At 41.2% G+C, this 21,460-nt stretch overlaps 1 protein-coding gene across 3 annotated transcripts in view; it reads right to left on the bottom strand.

Annotated features, from left to right (window-relative positions):
- Nucleotides 1-21,460, bottom strand: part of CPED1 (cadherin like and PC-esterase domain containing 1) — a 325,775-nt gene that overhangs the window by 158,530 nt on the left and 145,785 nt on the right. For all 3 annotated transcript variants that reach the window (XM_075558608.1, XM_075558609.1, XM_075558610.1), the window contains 5 exons: nucleotides 11,520-11,662; nucleotides 9,990-10,062; nucleotides 8,617-8,784; nucleotides 6,858-6,962; nucleotides 4,775-4,944 (listed from right to left, as the gene is read on the bottom strand). In XM_075558608.1, coding sequence (XP_075414723.1) covers nucleotides 4,775-4,944; nucleotides 6,858-6,962; nucleotides 8,617-8,784; nucleotides 9,990-10,062; nucleotides 11,520-11,662 — 659 coding nt within the window. The remainder of the gene's footprint in view (nucleotides 1-4,774; nucleotides 4,945-6,857; nucleotides 6,963-8,616; nucleotides 8,785-9,989; nucleotides 10,063-11,519; nucleotides 11,663-21,460) is intronic.

The following is a 21,460-nucleotide window of genomic DNA, read 5'->3' as shown; positions in this document are numbered from 1 at the left end:
TGAAATGTGCAAAGAGCTGGAGCTAGAAAAGTATCATTTCCATCCACCCAAGAAAGCCACAAAGGAAGATCAAGCTCAATATTTCTCAAACTGATATGACAGAAGGGAAAAAATCAAGCTTCAGAATGCTTTACTCAAAAACTCTTCAGGCAAAATATGGAACCATGCAGGCAGCATCAAAAGAAAATGAAAGAAGTACACAGTCACAGCACCCACAAGAATTGGTCAACATCCAGCCACTTCAAGAGGTAACACGTGATCAAGAGCCACTGGTATTGATGAAAGAACCCCAAGCTACGCTGTAAGTATCGGCCAAAAGCAAAGCTCCAAGAATGGATGGAATGCCAAGCAAAGTGCTTTAACAAGCGGAGGCAATCACTAGGCAAGGAAATTGAGAGGCAGCAACCTGACCGGTATACTGAAAGAGACTGATTTTGTGCCTATTCCTAAGAAAGGTGACCCAAGAGAATGTGGAAATTAGTGACCAAGCCATTCATAGTACATGCAGATATTTTGTAGAAAAAATGGTTTTTAAATGATTGCAGCGGTTCATCAGCAAGAAAGTCAAGTCAGGTTCAGAAGAGGAAGTGGCACAAGGGATTTCATGACTGATGTCAGACCTTGGCGGAAAGCAGAGACTACCAGAAAAATGCTTGCTTGTGTTTTCTTGACTCTGCAATGGCATTCAAGACACCGTGGCTCAGAGTAGACCATAGATATCATTGTGAACAAAGGAACTTACACACTTAATTGAGCTCATGAAGAAACTGTATTTAGGTCAAAAGGATATATGCCGACTAGTTTAAAATTAGGATTAGTGTGAATCAAGGTGGTATCCTTTCGCTGCATTAATTCGGTCTCTTGCTGGTAAATCATATGAGAGCATGGACAGTATGAAGAAGAATGTACGTTAAGATTATACAAAGATGACACAACCTTGCTTGCTGAAAGCATCGACTGATAAAGATCAAAGATCTCATACGGATTATAACTCAGTGTAAAGAAAACGAACAGCCGCACAACTGGAACAATACACAACATTGTGATCAATGAAGAAAAGATAGAAATGAAGAAAAAGAATTGAACCAGAGGCTTCTACAACGTACTCAACGTCTACTTGGATTTCAAATCAACGCTCATGATCTGATGACCGCCAAGAAACCACATGCAGTGCATTGGACAAGTTGGCTGCAAAAGACCTCCCCCAAATGTTACGGAGCAAAGCTATCAGTGTGAGGCCACACGCTCCCGGCCTCCGCTATGGTATTCAGTCACCTCACATGCCCGGGAGAGCTGGGCAACGAATGAAGAACCCCAGAGGAGAGTGGATGCATTTGAAGTGTGGTGTTGGTCAAGAATGTTGACATTACCATCAAGAATATTGACATTATCATGGGCTGCTGGAAGGAAAAACCAAATCTGTCTGAGAAGACGTAGAGTCGGAAGGTTGCTTAGAATGGAGAGGGTAAGAATTTTGCATCACGTACTTTGGACACATTATTAGGAGGAACAGTCAGTGAGAAAGGATATTATGGTTGGTAAATCAGAGGATCAATGAGAAAGATCAAGACTGAACTGGGCAGACTGACCCAGGGGCTGCAGCAATGGACCCAGACCTAGCAATGACTGTGAGACTGGCACCAGATGTGCGGAGCTTCCTTCTGCTGTCCCTGGGCTTGCTTGGAGTCAGAATCAACTCAGCAGCATCTGAGGACAACTGTATTCATGGAATGCGATGCTTTGAGTGTTAAGGCATCCAGTCATGATTTCTTGTGCGGTTGTTCAAACATTCTTTTTGGTGGATATGTAGATTTTCACAGACAGCATTTTCAAAGTACACTGGCAAGTTCCCGGCAAAGTGAATATGATCAGATAATGCACCTGACTGTAAGACTTTCATTCTGCTCATGGGTACACCGATTCTCTTATGATTTTTAGATGCCAAGCCTCTGAAAATGCTTACAACTATTGTCCTCAACTGTGATCTTCTGACTCTTCATTCTGAAAGCAGATGATCTTTATTCAAAAGGAAGGATGAAGATATAAAACACCCCACTCCCCAGGTAGTGAAAATATGTCAATCAGACCTTTTCTGAGAAAAATAGAACTAAAGCCGGAAAGCATAGCGGAGGAAAGGGCAATGACCCACTGAATCTCCCTGTGGGCATAAGGCTCTGGGGGGGGGGGGAGGAGGGATGGGGCACTGGACCAAAGATGACTGTGAACCAGATGGACTGAAATGGGTTCATTCCCTACTCTACTTTTATTAGCTGTCTAATTTCAGCAAAAAACAAATCTATCTGGTCAGTTACCTCTTTTGGAAAATATGTATAACATACATCTTTTTATAATAAATCATGATTATGATAATCCACTCACTCGTAATTGGAATTGAGAATTATTTCTTGAAATATTCTAGGGGCTATATACAAAAGGCCTTAGAAAAGTTCATGGAAATGCATATAATGAGAAATATATGTGATCCCCCCCCATACTTGTTTGCACTAAAATAAACTTGTACTATCATAACACATCTGGACAGGATCTAGTTTGATGCACAAAGAAAACTAAAATGTCAGTTTAAAAACAGCCCTTATCCGTGTAAAATGAATTCTGTTAAAAAATTTAAGCAAGAATAAACATTACATTTTTTGGTGATGTTTGGGTGGAAGAATAGCAAAAGCACTGACCCATTTCAGAAACTCTTTGGGAACAATGTCCCCAATGGAATCAGCAGTTAATAAATGGATGACTTAAGAAGTTAACTTAAGACAGGCTTAGACAATGTTGATGATGCTGATATGGTCGATGAAGCCGCAGCAGCAAACCATCCTCTTCAATTTGGAAGGAAACCACCCATTTTGTTCAGATCCTATCTGCAAAGGACTGATGAGTAATAGCAGAAACAATAGGCAAGATCAGCCCATTGCTTAACCTGACAATATATGTGGAACTTGAGAAACACTTGCCGGGAAACAAACACTCCCAAGCTTGTGTATCCCAAAGGGATTTACTCAATGTTAAAAACAAAACGTCAGTAGGTTCTTTCATGAGCCCCATCTGTTCTTCTCCAATTCACAACAAACAGCATAATCTTGGGCATTTGTGTGCATCCAGATCACAACGTGATTTTGAGACATATTAATTAAAACCTAATTTATACATAGGCCAAGATTCTCAGGCTTACTCTTTTCAAGTTTTAAAGAATAAAGGTAACTTCATATATTCACCAGAGTGAAAGTCAATCTGATCCTGGGGGATACCCTAAAAATTATCCCAATAGTTGATCATTTGCATTTTAGAAGTATACAGTCTAGGAGGTTGTCCGTTGAAGAACCGTTCGATCTCTTGAGGCAGACGGAAATGGTAATAGCACAGCCATCTGTTAATGCCAGGGGCAGTGAGAGTTATTGGTAGAAGTTCCCCTCCATGCAGAGACCCAGGCCCCATTCCCTGACAACGCACCTCATGGGATGTGACCACGAGACTGTCAGTGGGCAGCAGCTGGCCGCAGCAGGCTAGTATTCGCTAAGAGCGAGCATCTTCATGAGGATAGTTGCAGAAGGCATGAATGGTTGGTGACAGTGTTTCCATTCAGCCTTTCACATCTCTAGGAGTTTAGGTTTGCTTCTGAAAAAGTCCAATCCACCCTCAGATTCATACATACACCCGACATGCTGAAGCAGCCCTTTGCCTGCCCATTTCATCAATTCCTGGAGGTGTTAATATAGCTTCCTCTATGCTGGTTCTTATTTCCCGAATGACCCGTTTTCTCTGGGCCATGAATGAGGAAGATCTCAGAAGACTTGGTGCATTTGAATTGTCTGCTGAAGAATATTCAGAGTTCCACAGACCATCCAAAGAACAAAGAAATCTGCCTTGGAATAAATTCAACGAGAATGCTCCTCCTCTCACAAACCAAGAGAGGCCAGTCCCCGGGAAAGGACACCACGCTTGCTAAAGCAGGCCAGTCCCCGGGAAAGGACACCACGCTTGCTAAAGCAGGCCAGTCCCCGGGAAAGGACACCACGCTTGCTAAAGCAGGCCAGTCCCCGGGAAAGGACACCACGCTTGCTAAAGCAGGTCAGTGAAACTAGAGGAAGACCCTGAAAGAGAAGGACATGGCATCAAGCGTCGCAACAGCTGCGAGGATGGCCCAGGACGGGCAGCGTTCCATTCGGTTATGCATAGGGTCGCTATGACACGGGACTGACCCTACCGAAGCAGACGCCAATAGCTTGTATTACAATGAGAAAGAATGGAAACCCACGAACATTCTCTCTGCCAAGCAGTTCCCTTTGTTGATTCTCCTTTCTAATAACCCCTGCTCGTTTGCCAGGGACAGAGCAAACATATAAACTTGAGTAGAATTCGCCTGAAATACAGGGCTCGCATGCTCGAGCTAAATACTCTTAGCCTCACAGGCCCCACGTTGGCTGGTGGCTCATGAAACAAATCCTGCCTAATTCTGTCTGATGCTCGTGCACTTCAAGGATCGAGACCATCGCACGAAGCTCTCGCTGTTAAGCATTACTTTATGGTCAAGGCGGGTCCTGTTGGTTTGAACTACGGTTGGTTATATTTTTGTTACAATGTTGGAAGGCCACTAGAATCATTATGGTTACAAGGTTTAAAGGAGCTCCTATTCCACAGCATAAATTTTGGGGCAAACATCTTTTTTGTTCCTCTCTTTAATGTAGGCAAAGCTTTTGGAAATCAATCTGTGGACGAGAGACTTTTTGGACTGTACAACCCAAATTTGCGGCTCTCTTACCATTCCAGTGGATGTAGCTGCGCCTTATTATTCAGGAGTTGAAATTGTTCATACACATCTAAAAGAGACCAGTATTGGGGCAGTACTGAGCGAGGTTTCCCCATAGAGTTTTCCGTCTCATACAAGTCATGGATCCAAGATCGAATCCCAGGAGTGGTCGATGGGAAGAGCTGAGAAGGATCAGCCAGAGATAGAATATCAGAATTTAAAGAAAAGGAATAAAAATGCAGCATTACTGGGGAGGCTGGATATTGAGCTGGACTTTTGCAAATGCAAATCTTTATTAGCAATCTCTGGTCAGCCTTCCACAATTTAGTTTACTGTGCAATTGTCAAGGTAAATACCGCTTTTTAAAAGGAACTGATTTTATTGACGTCCCTTTTTCCAAAGAGGGTAAGTTTTCATTTCCATGGCCTGAAATAGTAATGGAGTTTTTTCTTCTGCCATGTTAAACCAGCTGCCATTTAGCTAGTTGATTCCAATGCATGGTGACCTTTGGGTGTCAGAGTAAAACCGTGTGTCTCAGGGTTTTCAAGATCGGACTTTATTTTTCACCAGGGCTTTCTTTGAGGACATCCCTGGTTGGGCTCCACCCTCACACCTTACGGTTAGCAGCTAGGCATGTTCTAGAGACACTGAAATGAGCCTAGTGGCGTAAGGGGTTGTGAGTTTGTCTGCAAGCAGAACTGTCAGCAGTTCACATCCACCAACCTGTTTGGCTACCAACAGCAAGTTGAGTAGCTCAAACCCACCAGCCACTCCATGGGAGAAAGATGAGGCTTTTTAACTTCCACAAAGAATCAGCTCGATGGCAGTGAGTTTAGCTCTGTTATAAACTCAAAAAACCAAACTTACTGCCATTGAGTCAATTCCAACGCAGAGTGACTCACAGGGCGGAACTGCCCCGGTGAGTTTCCAAGACTGTGACTCTTTATGGGAGGAGAAAGCCCCATCTTTGTCCCTGGCTGGTGGTTACATCTGAAAAGAGCTGAGTAACTATGAGTCAGACATTATAAAAAATCCTCTCAAATACAAGTGAACTCTATCAGTGTGAGAAATATTTACCTCACCGAACCAAATGGTAGTTATTTTCTTTTTATGCTAAGAGTCAGGAACTTGGGGCTTGCCCTTTATTCTGCACCTCTCAGGGTTTCCTTTTAGAATGCTGAATGATATTCTCTGCACATTCACATATCTTAAGTTATGACCTCTTCCAGGGGGAGGCCAGGCATCTTTGAATATCTTTGTACAGTAGTAAGCCAAACTGTCATGACTGTAATATTTCACTTAATTAAACAATAATCTCAATTCAATCATCTTTGGAGTAATACATATACATTGAACTCTCTGAAATATAGTGCTACATTATAAAACAGGTATAAAATATTCATGATTAACTTAATAAATAGGTTTCAACTCATGCAAGTATCATGTGAATATGTAATATTTTAGAGTAAGAAAATGCTTGAATCAAACAGTAGTTAAATACAACTTTTAGAAAGCTTTGCATGAAAAAACCTTAAGTAGAAAACATAAATATAGTCTAGTCTGTTTATGTAATTGGTAGAACTGGAAACAAAGCAAGTTCAAGCATGAAGTTCACAACAAACACCCTTGGATACTGACCAAGTGAACACAAGAAAATTCATAAAACACAAAATAAGTGTCACTATGTAACAAGCTGGGCAATATTTAGTACCATACATTTACTTCAAAGTTTGCTATAAGTTAGACAAGGGAAATTAAAGTAGTTGATCTTATATAACTGAAAAAATGTAAGTTACATAGTAAATGCAAAGCTTCTTTAGAAAAAAATGTTGCTATTTTCCTCCTGGCAGCTAGACCAATCCCATACTTGTCTCCCTTTAACAAGTGGGGTATCATTTAGAAACTTTTAAAGTACATCGAGTGGATTCTTCCCATCTTAACCTTTCAGATCTTTGAACAAAGGAAAGGCATTTCTGTATCTTTCTACTTCTTAAAGAAATTCCATTTTCTAGTTTGAAGCCAAGAGCAGGTCAGCTTTGGCCAATCTACTATGATTTCAGTAAGCCAGAGGTATCAAATTCAACTTATGTTTTACCAGTTGGAATTGCCCCAGACTGCCAAGTTCCTTTACGAACGTCCTAATTGAGTGAATATCCTCTAAAGACAGGCATTGATTAAGTTCCTTTGAGAAGTTTTCACCCTGTATTATAAAACAAACAAACAAACAAAGGGTTAAGCAATTGCTATAGAGTCAAACCGTGTGCACGAATGTCTGATTTTCTCCTCACTTCATGAAATCAACCTCATTTTGGACTCTAAGCTAATGAGCTAATCCATGCTAAGTAATACATGATAACTTCAATGTGTTACAATGCAACATAAAAAAACATCACATTGGCCCAGGAAGACTTGAATGAATGGCTCACTGGTGTTTTTTTGGGGTCAACCTGGGAAGATGACAGTAAAGGACAGAATCTGACGAGCAGTTTAGGATGCAGGATGAGAAGCTTTGGGTCTGCAGGGCTCTGGAGATCAGAGCAGCAAATGGGCACTTGTATGTGAATCTCATAGCATGATCGCTTTGGAATTTCAAGATTACTATTAAAGCATGTGAGAGAGACCAGTCCCTGAGGAAGGACATGATGCTTGATAAAGTAGAGGGGCAGGGAAAAAGAGGAAGGCCCTCAGCGAGATGGACGGATAGAGTGGCTGCAACAGTGAGCTCAAGCTTAGGCACACTTGTGCAGACAGGGAAGGTCCAGGCAAGTGCATCATGCTGTGGTGCACAGGGTCGCTACCAGTAGGAACTGACTAGACCAGACGGCACCTAAAAACAACATTCAACAGCAACTCATAGGATCGCTATGAGTTTCAATCAAGTTGATGGCAATGAGTTTGGATTTTGATTATTCGATAGCCATTCCCTACCTTTACCCAATCCCATTGCTTTTGAATGCATGCCTGGGAGCAGACGGTGCCTATACACATTTTTTATTCCCCCCCCCCCCCCGGGTGGAGTATAATCTAGTGGTCTTATTGACAACCCCCTCACTGGAGAGTGAAAATGGGGAAGCAAAGGAGCAAGCCAAGAGAATCCCAGAGTAACACCAGGATCCGCCTTGGTTTGATTGACACCTTTCACATTTCACTCCTCCAGATCTCCCAACATGACTTTTAAAACAGAGAGAACCATACTATACTTGATAGCCTGTTGAGATGTTTTTTTTAAATCAGGAAAACTTGCACTAACATGTCAAAAAAAATGTAACCAATACTCTTCTGAAGCGCACGGTGACCCCAGGCATCAGCATCACACCACTCGCCAGACGCATTTGCTTAAACCGCCTCAGTGTTACAACCCAAACCCCTGCTAGCAAGCTAGAACTTCATAGGCACAAGTTCAGAAATGGGGAGCCAGTTTCCTTCCTTTCAAGCCATAAATTCAATAAAGTCAGTCACCCACATACTACTAAAAAACCCAGTGCGACCCATTCCCATCCAGTTCATCTCAACTCGTGGAAGGAGATTCCGTATATTCACGAGTGAAGCTGTCCCACAGGGTTTTCTTGGTTTTAATCCTTATGGAAGTGGGTCATCATGTCTTTCTATCATGAATATATATATTAGGTGGGTTCAATGCCCCAATTCTTAGATTGACAACTGACCACAAACTGCTTGTGTCCTCTGGGGCCTCCCTCAAGTTAACAACCTAGTAGGGTAAATCATAAATAACGATGAATCTCAAATGACCTTCAAAATTGCATAATGAAGAACATCGCATAGTCGAATGAATAATGTGAAATAAGAAAAATAGGGTAAAAATAAAAGAAAATAGGGTATGGATATGCACTTACTTTAAATACACCTGGTCCATAAAGCCTCTGAAATATCTCAGAAAATGTCAAAAATGTAGATTCATTAGAGAGGAGAAAATTGAAAGTGTCTTTTAAAAGGAATTCTTCTGTAGTTTGGTCCTCAGAATCCATATTGTCATCATCTCGAAAATCTAAATGTTCGTGAACCTTCAAAAACGGGGGAGAGAAAGAGAAGAATGCACCAGATATTTTTTCATTGACTTATTTTAATACAGCGGAGCGACTGCGAAGACGTGATTTATTTGAATTGTAGATCAGAACTGACATCTAGTGGCCTCTTTGGAGGTCAGCAATTTTACAAACGTAAGTCATTCGGCTCTGGAGGCGATGCGGCTCTTCAGCGCATAAGAAAATGAACCGTCATCAAGTTAGGTTAGTTCATCTTGAGACCCTTTACTGTTGCAGACTTTGATATAACAAATGACATTGATAAGCAAAAAAGTTAAAAATAACATAGTGCAAACAATTGGATGTATGCACAGAATACATAACCTTTAGAAGTAGATTTTAATGGAGTAAACCTATAAGCCACAGATGACAGGGTTTTTAAATGTTCACTTTACAAATATTAGTTTTAGTTCTGTTTCCCCCAGGAACTTTATGAAGCCCCCTCCTGATTGTAATCAGTTTGTCTAGATCATCACTTGAGAGCAAATCAATGCAGTATCTATATTCTCGTTATGCGGGATTTTATTGTGCCCCTTTCCTTTGTCCCGCCTTCCCTCCCAACGGAGAGCGTTCTATGGATTAATCCCACCCGGGGTTCCTGTCTAGTCTTCATGCTTTCATAGCAGAAAAGGGAAACGGGATGATGGATGGGATTAGCACATTTGATGAAAGAGGCAGGGAAAGCGTCTGAGTGAACATCAACGCCCTGTCTTCGAATCCCTTCACTTTGTACATATTTACATTAAGAAAACATTTTAGAATTTCTCCTGGCTTTTCATTTAAATATAGTGCAATCAAAAAGTAAATGTTTTATGCAAACAACAAAAGAACTATGTCTTTTATAAAATTCTGCGAATAGATTGGGGAGTCTGCCTTTTTCTAGGCTCACCTCTCTAATCCACCCGAGACCCTTTCTCCATGAATACATATTTGACCGCATGCCAAGTCACAAGCGGTGTTAAATCATGCTCCAATCCAAGCTTCTTCTGAAGAGACACGTAGGAGGATTGGAAGTCAAATAGATTCTTTACTTACTAGCTAATTCCTTAAATCACAGGAACCATCAGTCTGCAAAGCTTTGTTTTAGGTGCCCTTTGCTAAGCGGTTTCCACGAATGGCAAGCACTGCATCCACAATAACAACACACAGACACAGGAAAGCAAAACGGGGAAGGTCAAGCTCACCTGGAGAACTAGAGGGGACCTGAAACTGCCATAACCAAGGTCAAAAGTTAAAAGCTGAAAACACAATCTGCACCTAAGGTAGAAACACAAAGTAACATGAAAATCGATGGTCTCCTTCCCTCCTCCTCTCCTTTGGTATCGTGTTATTAATATCCAGTGTTGCTACTTCTTACTCACAGTGACCCGTCACAGCAGAAGGAAGCATTGCCTGATCGGGGCCATCCTCAAAATGCGGTGCAATGTTTGAGCCCACTGCTGCAATCACTGAGGCAATCCGTCTCACTAAGGGGACCCTCTCTGTTACCAGGCTTGATGTTCTCCAGAGACTGGTTCCTCCCAATGACATGTGTGATGCGTTAAATGTGTTTTGCATGTGATAGGGCATGAGTTTGGCAGGTGTGGGTGGGGAGGGAGAGGGTGGAACGCAAGAATTGAATTGTGTTTCCCCAACTATGGTCTATTGGCAGTTATTTTATAATGTAATTTGGCGGGTTGTATGATGTAATGGTCAATCATTGGGTAGGGAGACTTTTGTTGTTTCTTATACAATACGCATATATGTTCTAAATATTCATAATGTACAGATGTGCTTTATACAATTGATGCATGTATGGATTGTGATGAGTTGTATGAGTCCCTAATAAAATGTTAAAAAAATAAAACGCACACACACAAAAAACAACAACAACATTAAACTCATTAAAGAAGATACTCCATGAGGAAAACTCATCTACTCTGACATGCTGGGTATTCCTGTTCACATACAAGCTTATGAAGCTGACATTGCGGGGTCCCCATACCCTACGCCCTTTTGTTGTGAAGCACGCTAGCTTTTTAAACACACCAACATTGCCCTGGAACAAATCATATTTATGTGAACAGAGATATGGGAATGGGAAGCATTGCATTTGTTAGTAAAAGTCTTTACCATCGCCTTGGCATTATGAAAGGAGCCTGTTGGCCTAGTGGTTACACATTGGGCTGCTAACTGCAAGGTCAGCAGTTTAAAACCACCAGCTTCTCTGGAGGAGCAGGAAGAGATTTTCTACTCCTGTAAAGAGCTACAGTTTCAGGAACTCACAGGCGGCACTTCTGCCCTTTCCTCCTGGCTTGCTATGAGTCGGCATTGACTCAATGGCAGTAACTTTGATATTTTGCTTTTACATTAGTGAAGCAGGTATATAGTAGAGAGAAAAACATGTTACATAAATGTAAAATGATTCTTAAGTAATCAGAGCTGAGCTTCAGAGTCATGTAATTTTAAAAAATTAATTTTTAAAAATTAAAAAGCCGATCCTTTGTTTTTTGCCACCATGATTTAGATACTAATAAAATTTATAATATGTTTTTAAAATGTTTTAGGATCTCTAAATTAGGAACCATGGGGTTAGAAGATTTTTATATGATATACACATTTCCAAATATCATATTCTTTTGATAGTTGAGATATATCTTCACCAACCATCAATTTTTAGAAACTAAGGCTTCCCTTTCTTTTTTCACATAGTTATTCTTCTTATTATTATTTACCTACTGAAGGCCTTTGGTCCCAGAGCCGATGTCTCACTGAGTACTTCCACTGCTAGCAGGAGTTTGCTCACTGCTTCCTTCACGTTGTCCAAGGCCTGCAGGGGTGAACTGGCCCTCAGGAATGTCTCAAAAAATGTCTGCAGCTGTGAACAAAACAAGGGATTCCTCTCTTGAAACAGTGTGACTGTGCTCTCGTGGGAAAGGTGAGTAATCTACAAGTATGCTCTAGGTTATTTTTCCTTACCACACCGAAAAATGTGAACTTAGACAAGAAGGAATTTAATAAAAGTAGATGAAAGATAACAGGGAAAAATAGATACATACAGAGTCAGTCAATGGGTGGTGTACATTCATGGAAGCAGCAGTCAGCAAATCAAGGACCTATGCCCTCGGGCAAATCTGCTACAAAAGATCCCTTAAAAGGTAAAAAGCCAAGGATAAGGAACTATCCCAAGCCAGGATATTTTCCATTATCTCGTATGCATGTGAAAGCTAGACAAGGAATAAGGGTCACTAGGCACAAACTGATACTTTTGAATGATGATATTGGCAAAAATGTTAAACATGCCATAGATTTCCCAGACAATGAATACATGTTTTACCTCTTAGGGGCAAGGATGGTGAGACTTCCTGTCATACACACTGGACATGTGATTGGAGTCCCTGGAGAGGGACACATTGCTTGGCAACATAGAAAGTCAGGGAAGAGAAAGACCCTCAGCAAGACTGATGGACACAATGACTCTGTAGTGAATTCAAGCGTAGCAACAATTGTGAGGACTTGTGGGACAGGGCAACGTTTCATTCTGAAGAATATATGATCACTCTTGGTCTCAACTGACTCAGTGTATCTAGAACAACATTTCAATATCAGTCTGTCTGAATGTCTCTCTCTCTATCTAAAAAGGTCCAAATAGCTTATCATTGAAGCTTTAGACGTGTTTACATTGCCCTCTTTCCTTGTTTCATGACATCCGATCATGGAAATTCCAGTGGAGATATCGTCAACTTGAACCTTGCCCATCACGTCTCCAAATCTCTGTAGCCTTCTTTATAAACCAGGACTAGATACCCAGTGATGAGAAAGTTGTAAAATCAAGTTAGAAGAACAATGTATCTGAACGCAACTCTCAAGTGTGAAATTTACATCTTAGCTTGAGAAACACCATCCACTTTCTGAATACAGTAGAACAAAAATAACCATTTTGAAGCCGATCTTCTCCCATTCCTTCATCTACCAGGGATGTAGCCAATGAGCTGTTGGTAGGTCCCATCCCCAGCAATCTGAAGCACAACCAACGGAAACACTGCCCTGTCTTCCACCACCCTCACCATTGTTCCTGTGCCGTAGCCCATGGTTGCAGCCTCCGTGTCAATCCATCCAGTCTAGGGATTTCCTCTTTCAGCTGTCCCTTTAATTTGCCAAGCATAACTTCTTCAGGGGCTGATCTCTCCTCACATTGTAAGAAGTTTTCCCATCTTTCTCTCTAAGGGACGCTCTGGCCACACTTCTTCCAAGACAGTACGTTCAGTGTTCTTCACCAGAACCACAATTTCAATGCATTGATTCTTCTTTGCTCCTCCTTGTTCAATGTCCAATTTTCACATGCATATGAGGCATTGGAAGATGCCATAGCTTGGGTCGGGTGCACCTTAGTCCTTAAAGTAACACCCTTGCTTCTCAATAAAGAAGTCTGGTGCAGCAAATGTACCTCATGCAACAAATCCTCCGATCCCTTGATGGCTGCTTCCATGAGCAATGATTGTGGAGAATCTAATTCAGTGTCCGATTGAAATTTTAATCCAAAGTTTCACCTGGCTAGAGAAGAAGGGGCTGTATCATATTGGTGGAAATGAAGCTCAGATTAATGTTTTCTTGGAAACACAGCAGTTGGCATCACAAATAATTATTTTTATTTGCCTTAAGATTAAAGCCACCACTACAACCACCACCACTGCTTCAAAAACTACCTCTTGAGAAAGCTCAGCAACAAAATTCAAGTCAATATTTCTAAGAAGTGGAAAAACAATCCTCATGTGGAAAAATATACTCTTTAAAAGATGAAGAACAAAAAATATTTTTTGAAGCAACATACATCAGGGATCCGTACTCAGGGTTTTGTTTTTTGAAAATGAAATCTCTCTGGATTGCTTGATATTGGAAAGTGGAAAAACTATTTTTTGTTGTTGGAATAATTAAGCGCAGAGATTGGCACAAGTCGCTGGAAAGGAAGGTTAACAGTATCTTGTAGAACACACAAGCAAAATTCCCCACAAGAGAACTAAATATTGACATCATAAGTCTTAACAGCTGAGAAACAAAAACCTAATGAGATGTGTACTTCTAGACCTTAAGAACACATCATTAGCATTTGGCAATTGGGAGGTTTTTATTCGGTTTCACAAGAGAAAATTAGTGTCATAAATATATGATCAAAAGAAAATACATGTATAATAAGACTTAAAATGTTAACACCCTTGAGTCAAGACAGAGTAACATATTTTTTCCAAATAAAGTAGGTCATCATATATTTCAGTTAGTTCATCATTTTTGTCAGAAAATTGTTATTACTCCATTTTCCCATTTTAATGTCTTCTGAATATCACAGAGGTGAAGGTTGATAATCTAAGAAAGATAGACGTGAATGTCTGTTTGGTATGGATTATGTTGTTGTTGTTAAGATAAGATATATAAATTGACTATCGATTGATTGACTCCATGGGGAAGGATAATTGGCAATTTCCTATTTTGTATTGATTCTTCCCCTGTGGAAATAATTGTCTTGATTTATTTATTTTAATCATTTTCTTGGGAATTCTTACAGATATCAAACTTTACATAGTTTATTTTATTTATTTATTTTTCAAACTTTACATAGTTTAATCATATCAAGAAGTGTTGTAAAAGTGCTACCACAGTTTCAAAATAATTTCTTTCTCCTGAACTAACCCATTGATATCTGCTCCCCTTTATCCCCTCACCCATACCCTCCAGGAACTATCTATCTATCTAGTTATGCCATATCTTATATATCCAATATATCCATTCACATACAATGGTGTTGTTTGATCCCATCGAGTGGGGTTATGTAGTCATCAATGATATCAGCTCCCTTTCCCTCCCTCCCTGCCCCTCTTCCAGTGCCCTTCGGGAACCATTACTCCTGTTACTATTTCTGAAGTGCTATCTATCTTGGCTTTCATATATGGAACAGCCGTAAATATTCTATGTGTAACTGTGAGAATTGAACATGGATGCAACCACATTGATTTAGTGCCTTTTAATTTCCGTTTCAGTGAGAAGTCTACTACATGGGGACCACAATACTTATCTCTTTAGGGGAACTGGTACAGAACACTATGCTAAAACCATAAGTCCCAGGTGCAAAGTTCCCCGATTCCCCTCTGAGTCTGCTCCAATCACCCCTAGAATGTAGAGCAAATGCACATAAAGCACACGATTGCCTGGAACACATCAGCGCACATTACCATTGATCTTAGTGACCCCATGGGACAGGGTCGAACTGCCACGGGAGCTGGTGGACTGCCAGTGCCTCCCCTTTCAGAGCCGCTGGGTGGATTTAAACTACCTCCATGGTGCTTAACACCTGTACCGCAGGACTCCTTCAGCACACCTTACCTCTCTTTATTTTTGTTTATTCATCAAGACCCAGTTCACTGCCATCAAATGAGATTTATCCATTGAGGTGGTTGTTGAAGCCAGATTCTTGGAATGAAATGCTTGATGTGGGAAATCAAGACTGGCCCTAGGAAGTCAATCAGTTGTGATACCAATTAAAGAATAATATTGGAAACATGAAAACCTTTAAATGGAACTGTTGCGTCAAGTGGGAAGACGGAAGGGGCAGAGTTGAAAGGGCTTGTGCTGTGCGTCCCAACCCATGGCAAAGAGCAGGGCTGAAGGGAATCGCAGCATCTGCCATTTCTGCTGTTTCCCTCAGAACTCAGCCATTGCAAGGAGTAACATCCAACGCCCGTCATGAAATCAGGACTCGACGTACAACTGTCTTTATAGCAACAAGTGTGGCGGGAGGAGAAATAGCTCTCAGAAAGCACAACTTTCAGGACAGCTACTTGCCTGACATGAGTTTTGTTCCAATTGTGTCTCAGTGCATTTGTTTCTAGCTCGTTGCATGTACTTCACTGTCCCTAAGCCCTCCAATTAAAGGATGGTTTTAGAGGAGAAGGATCTTTTTAGCTTACTTAGCAGGGTGAAGAGTGAATGGCATATGCCAGAAACAGAAGCAACATCATGCAAGTGTTTAAGGTTCATTTGCTTCTCTCTAGTCACCCATTTTCAGTACGTCCCTCTGAGAGGGCACAATGCTTCAATTAGTTCTCATAACTAAGTTTACTTTGGCTAGGTGGGCTTTTTCCTGTGTTTGGTTATACTGCAATTTATTACCTGAGCGGTAGTTTCTTTGTCAAATGATTTGAATTGTGTATCCCTTAGCATTTTCAGATGTAGTCGGAGAGAACCGTGGTCCATGATCTCATTAGACAATACTAAATCTGAAATGATTGGACATTAAGACTAATCAAAAGCCATCCAAGTGTAAAAAGTGCTTTTCAGTCAGGAGATTTCTAAATCCAATACCCGACCAAGTGCTTCTTCTGCTGCAGTAAAGCATTCAAGCTACAAACTCCAATTCCAAGGAGAGAGCAGCTTTCTCTCCATTGCACGGCTTCTAGTCAGTCCTTTCAAGTTAGGTAAGTCGGAGGGCCTAAGCAAAGAATACCAGAAGGTATTGATCTGTGTTTTATTGACCACACAAAGGAATTTGACAGTGTGTGCACATAACACTGCAAAGAATGGGAATGCCAGACACTTCCTTGTGCTCATGTGGAACCTGCCCACAGACCAAGAGCAAATGTACAAACAAACTCAGGGGTTACTGCTTAGTGTAAAATCAGGTGGAGTGTATCAGGGTTGTATTCTCTCATGCTTATTCAATCTGTATGCTGAGCAAATTATCCAAGCAAGAGAACAATGAATAAGGAAGACCAAAGAATTGCTGCATACATGGTGCTGGAGAAGAATATTGAAAGAACCATGGACCACCAAAAGGACAGACAAACTTTTCTTGGCAGAAGTAGAGCCGGAGTGCGCCATAGAGGCAAGGATGCTGAGACTTGGCCTTGCATACTTTGCACCCATCACAGGAGAGACCAGTCCCTGTAGAAGGACATCATGCGTGGCACAGTAGAGGGGAAGCAAGAGAAAGGAAGGCCCACAAAGAGATGGATTGACACAGTGGCTGCAACAGTGGGCTCAGGCACAGGAACCATTGGGAGGATGGGGCAGGCTGGCGCAGGGATTTCTTCTGTGGTGCACGGGGTCCCAACACGTCGGAACTGACTGGGTGGCACCAAGCAGCAGCAAACACTACAAACACAGCACACATCCCCCTTATAGGGCCTCCGGTGCTGAGTTCTGGGTTCAGCCTCACTCACTGTGTCTTTTACTAAGACTCTGAGAAAATCTCTCTTAGTGTCCACTGGGCTTGTTCTGTGTTAGCCTCTGTGACTTGCTCGTTTGCTCTGACCATGAGCGAGCGTGTTAGCTCCTCTAAAGCAGGAAGAAGGCCATTTCATCTTTGCATCAGCAGCCCTTTGGACCTGTTGCTGGGAGAGACCAACCCTTGGAGAAAGGACCACATACTTGGTAAAGTAGCAGGGTAGCAACAAAAGGAAGACCTTCCACAAGACAGATTGACACCATGGCTGCCTCTATGGCTCCGAGCACGAGAACAATCCTGAGGCGCCCACAGGACAGGGCAGGGTTTCATTCTGTTGTACATGGGTTGCTCAGCATCGGAACCAATTGGAAGGCACTGAACAACAGCAGTACACAGGTGAGTATGAGTGAATACACCACCTAAAGCTCAACCTTACAGAGGAGCCCTGGGTAGTGCAACCAGTACATGAGTTTGGCTGCTACTGAAAGGTTGGAGGTTCAAATCTACCCAGGGGTGTTTAGGAATAATGACTTGGAAATCTTGTTCCCTAAAATAAGCCATTGAAAACACACTTGAGGTTGCCGTGTGTTGGAATCGACTTTATGCGAACATTTTTCTTTTTCTTTTTCTTAGTGAGGTCACAGGAAAAAACAATAATCCCAAACATAGTGAAACCATTGATAAGAGAAATTACTTCTGTAGCTTCTGGGTAGCATGGTTCTTCTTTTTGGGATAGCATGTTTATCTTTTGCTTCTATCTTAGTAAAGAGAGAGGATATGTGATTTTTTTTTCTGGTGATTTGTAATAAGAGCTTTGAAAAATAGAAGCTTACAACTGTTCAAGGGGGTTTCTGAGATAAGGAAATTTAATCTAAGGGTTAGAAAAAGAATGAAAGATTAACCAATATTAGTGTTTCTATTTTTTTAAGTAGTTCTTAACTCACTGGGAAACTTTAGCAGAATACCCATACATCACATCTTAAACTTTGGGTTGTATTTAATATCATTGTGCCTTATGAAAGTTTGGCAGAGTTTCTCTCAATGCCATTGTGGAGGAGAGGCAGTTTCCTCTTCCAAGACTAAGAAGACTATTGTACCGTCCACAGTCTCATTCTCTCTAATAATCACCTTTCACCATTTGCTTATATGCTGACACTAAAGCCCAAGACGGTATTTCTTTAATGGTTAGCAAGTTTACCCAAAAAACCCACCAAAGCAAAGCTCCATCCTCATTCCTAGCCCCCCCGCCCCCCCGTGGAAGACTTCTCTCCCCATGCCATTGCCTCTTCATCCCTCCCTTTCTTGAAGCGCTCTGTTTTCCGCGTGCTTTCTCGTCTTCTGTTTTAGAACGGAAAACAATGCACACTGGAATGGTGAAGGAATAATCCAAATGATGTAAGACAAAATCTAGTTTTTTTCCCCCCAGGTTCTATTCCATGCTTAAAACAGCATAGCACAAATAAGCTCAGACTCAATTTTATCCACAGGCTGTTCAATTTAATATCTGAAGTCCAAGATAGTATCTTTTTTCTCCACATTAAAAGGAGAACAGGATGCATTCAGATCTACCCATTTTAAATATAGGTGGCAGGTAGGTCTATTGTTCTTAATATTGTTACAGGAGTCTTCATCAGGTGGAACAAGAATCTCACTCGCCCTCTCACTTTTATTCAAGAGATACGCTGTGTAGCCCGTCTCTCTTTTGGAGCATGCTTTAAAATGCCATGATTGGGATCTAAATACCAGAGAATTTTCTCCCATTGTCATATATTTTATATATAAGTCCCTTTTTTGGTTGCCTTATAGATCTATAATTTATAAATTCTTGAAAATTTAAAGGGTTAAAAGCATCAGGGGAGGCCTGGTGCTGCGGTGGGTTATATTTTGGGCTGCTAACCCCAAAGTTAGCAGTTCGAAACCACCAGGTGCTCCAAGGGAGAAAGATGAGGCTTTCTACTCCTAACAAGAAAGTTATAGTCTTGGAAACCCAAACAGTTATACCTTGTCCTGTAGGATCACTATGAGTCAGAATCCATAGGACAGCAGTGGAGTTGGTGTTGCTTTAAATGTTTTTTAACTTTTAGAGACTATGATACTCTAGGTGTTTTTTTAAAGAGTTCTCTGAGAGAGCTACCATTATAACTATTTTTAGGTCATCATTGGTCTGAATAACACAAATATATCACACATATTATTCAATAAACCAAAACTAAAAATTGTAGTAGAAATATACACTTCTGAAATGGACATGGCTCCTTTTTTTGATTAGTTCATATTCATTGAGAGGATATTATTACTTTTTTCAGGATGAGAATTTTCATATTCATATTGAATTCGCATAAAGTGAGAATTTTAAATGTACACACTGGGAAAACTTGTTCATATAGATTCAATGATGTGGATGGAAAAGCTTTCATTCGACAACACGACTCAAATCTTAGAACTCCTTCCAAGGTATATTAAAGAAAGAAATAGCCTAGTGATGTATCATGCAGAATTTGATTTTAATAAAAAAGCAAAGAACTGAGCAGCAAAGGGTTTGTTACTTGGTCATTAGTAACTGCAGTTAAATCTCTCTCTATATATATTTTTTTACCCTGTGGCAAACATCCTAATAATACTAGGAGTGAAACATCGATTTCAAAAAGCAAGTCTGTGAGAAGAATGGGAAAGAAAAGCCGGCATCAAAGTGTCTTCTTGGGAAGATGTGTCTTAAGGAAGCAGATATGTGAGAGGGCGGCGGTGATTCAGAATGAGAATTCTAGCCTCCACGTAGGAGACCTAGGTCCATTCCTAGCAAATTCACCCCAGTCATAGCCACTGCCTGTCTGTGAGGGGAAGCGTGTGTGTAGTCACTATGCTGAATCCATGACTTCCAGGAGAGTTTCCAGACAAAGACAGACTTGGAAGAAAGGCGTGGCCATCGACGTCCGAATATCATATGGAAACCCTGGGGATCAAGCCAGTCTGATTCCTCACCAGCGGAACGCGCCTGACTGGTTAGCGCTTCCTTCCTGTCTACGTGCGTTTGCCAAGAGTTGGGGACAAGCTTAACAACAACTAACAACAGACCCATGAAAGCTCAAGTTCTGGACACTGTTCTCTTGAAAATCCTCATGTGTCCCTCAGCCGCATGGAGGGTCTTCAGGGACCCCAGACACAGACACGTGTGGCTTCAGCTCTGGGAGCGCAGCACTGGGGGGAGCGGGTCCAGAAGAACCAGCTGCCGCATCTCCGAGCGACAGGGCAAGAAGGGCTGGGTGCATTCTGGAGCCCAGAATGTTTCTCTGTGCTTCCAAGGACCATGGTTTTAAAAAGTCAGATACTATTTTAAAGGAAAAAAATAGATTTATCAGGAAAGGAGAAAAATGACCAAATTGCAAACCTGGTACCGATGTTAATTTTCAACTTTGTGCACATGTTGCTATCTCACTATAGTCCTATGACCTATTTAATCACAATGCCAAGCTGGACCCATGTGTTGTTTTGTCCACTGCTATAGCACGTCTGGTTGGTACTCAAACTCACTATCCGCTGTAAGCTGACGAAGCAGCTGCGCCTTTAAGAATGCAAGTAACTAAGGTGCCCTAACCAGAGCGTACCAAGATGAGCATTAACCCCACCTATTTGGCAGTAATGGCCTGGCATTCTGTCTCTCTTTGTGCCCGTGGCTGCTCTAAACTGAGGAATGGGATGGACAGTGGAAGAAAAGTAATCATCTGTGTTTTTGCTTTCACGGAAAATGTGCTTGAAACTGGGATGATTCTCAAGTGAGTGCGTCCACACGCTCCCGTCTAAAATACCAATTCAGCACCGTGAGTAGCTTAATGACTCTTTGGGAAAATGAAGATTATTTCTTGTAACTTAAGTCAAATTGCCTAGATCAAGAATAAATGTGTTAAATCAAATTATTTAAAGACATAAATATTCTCATCATTTATTTTCGCTTGTGAAAAAAACAACTTGCGTCAGGGTAAACCACAAAAAAAGTGAATTAATTGGCTGTGGCCAAACCTTAGTTGGAACACTTTTTACTCATTCTCTGGGGTTAAATAAAATACTCCACTTATCTAAATAAGTTTTGTGCTTCCAATGACATGAATCATTTTATTCATTTGAACTCCTTAATCAATCTGAGCTTTCAAGTACACATTGAACTTGGAAATGCAGAATATCGACTCTCTGGGTTCATCAATCTCAGAGCTGAAATTAAAAAAAAAAAAAGATGCCTCCCCTCTACCCCCCACCGACACACACTGCCTGTATTCCAGAGCATTGATCAGATGTGATCCAAAAGGTTCTGAAGAGAATAGCAATGTCATGATTTACTTGGAATGGAAGAACTGTGATTGTGTTACAGTCAACCTTCCCGATAGGAAAACTGGTAGGTTATCTTTTTGTCCCTTCTGGAATGTCAGTATAAAGGAGCTGAGAGATTTACCAGTACAGAGCAAAAGCTAA

The sequence above is a fragment of the Tenrec ecaudatus genome, chromosome 9, assembly GCF_050624435.1.
Source record: "Tenrec ecaudatus isolate mTenEca1 chromosome 9, mTenEca1.hap1, whole genome shotgun sequence".
Taxonomy (NCBI): Eukaryota; Metazoa; Chordata; class Mammalia; order Afrosoricida; family Tenrecidae; genus Tenrec; species Tenrec ecaudatus.
Note: the sequence above shows the minus strand (reverse complement) of the source record. Positions and strands in the feature narration are given on the sequence as shown.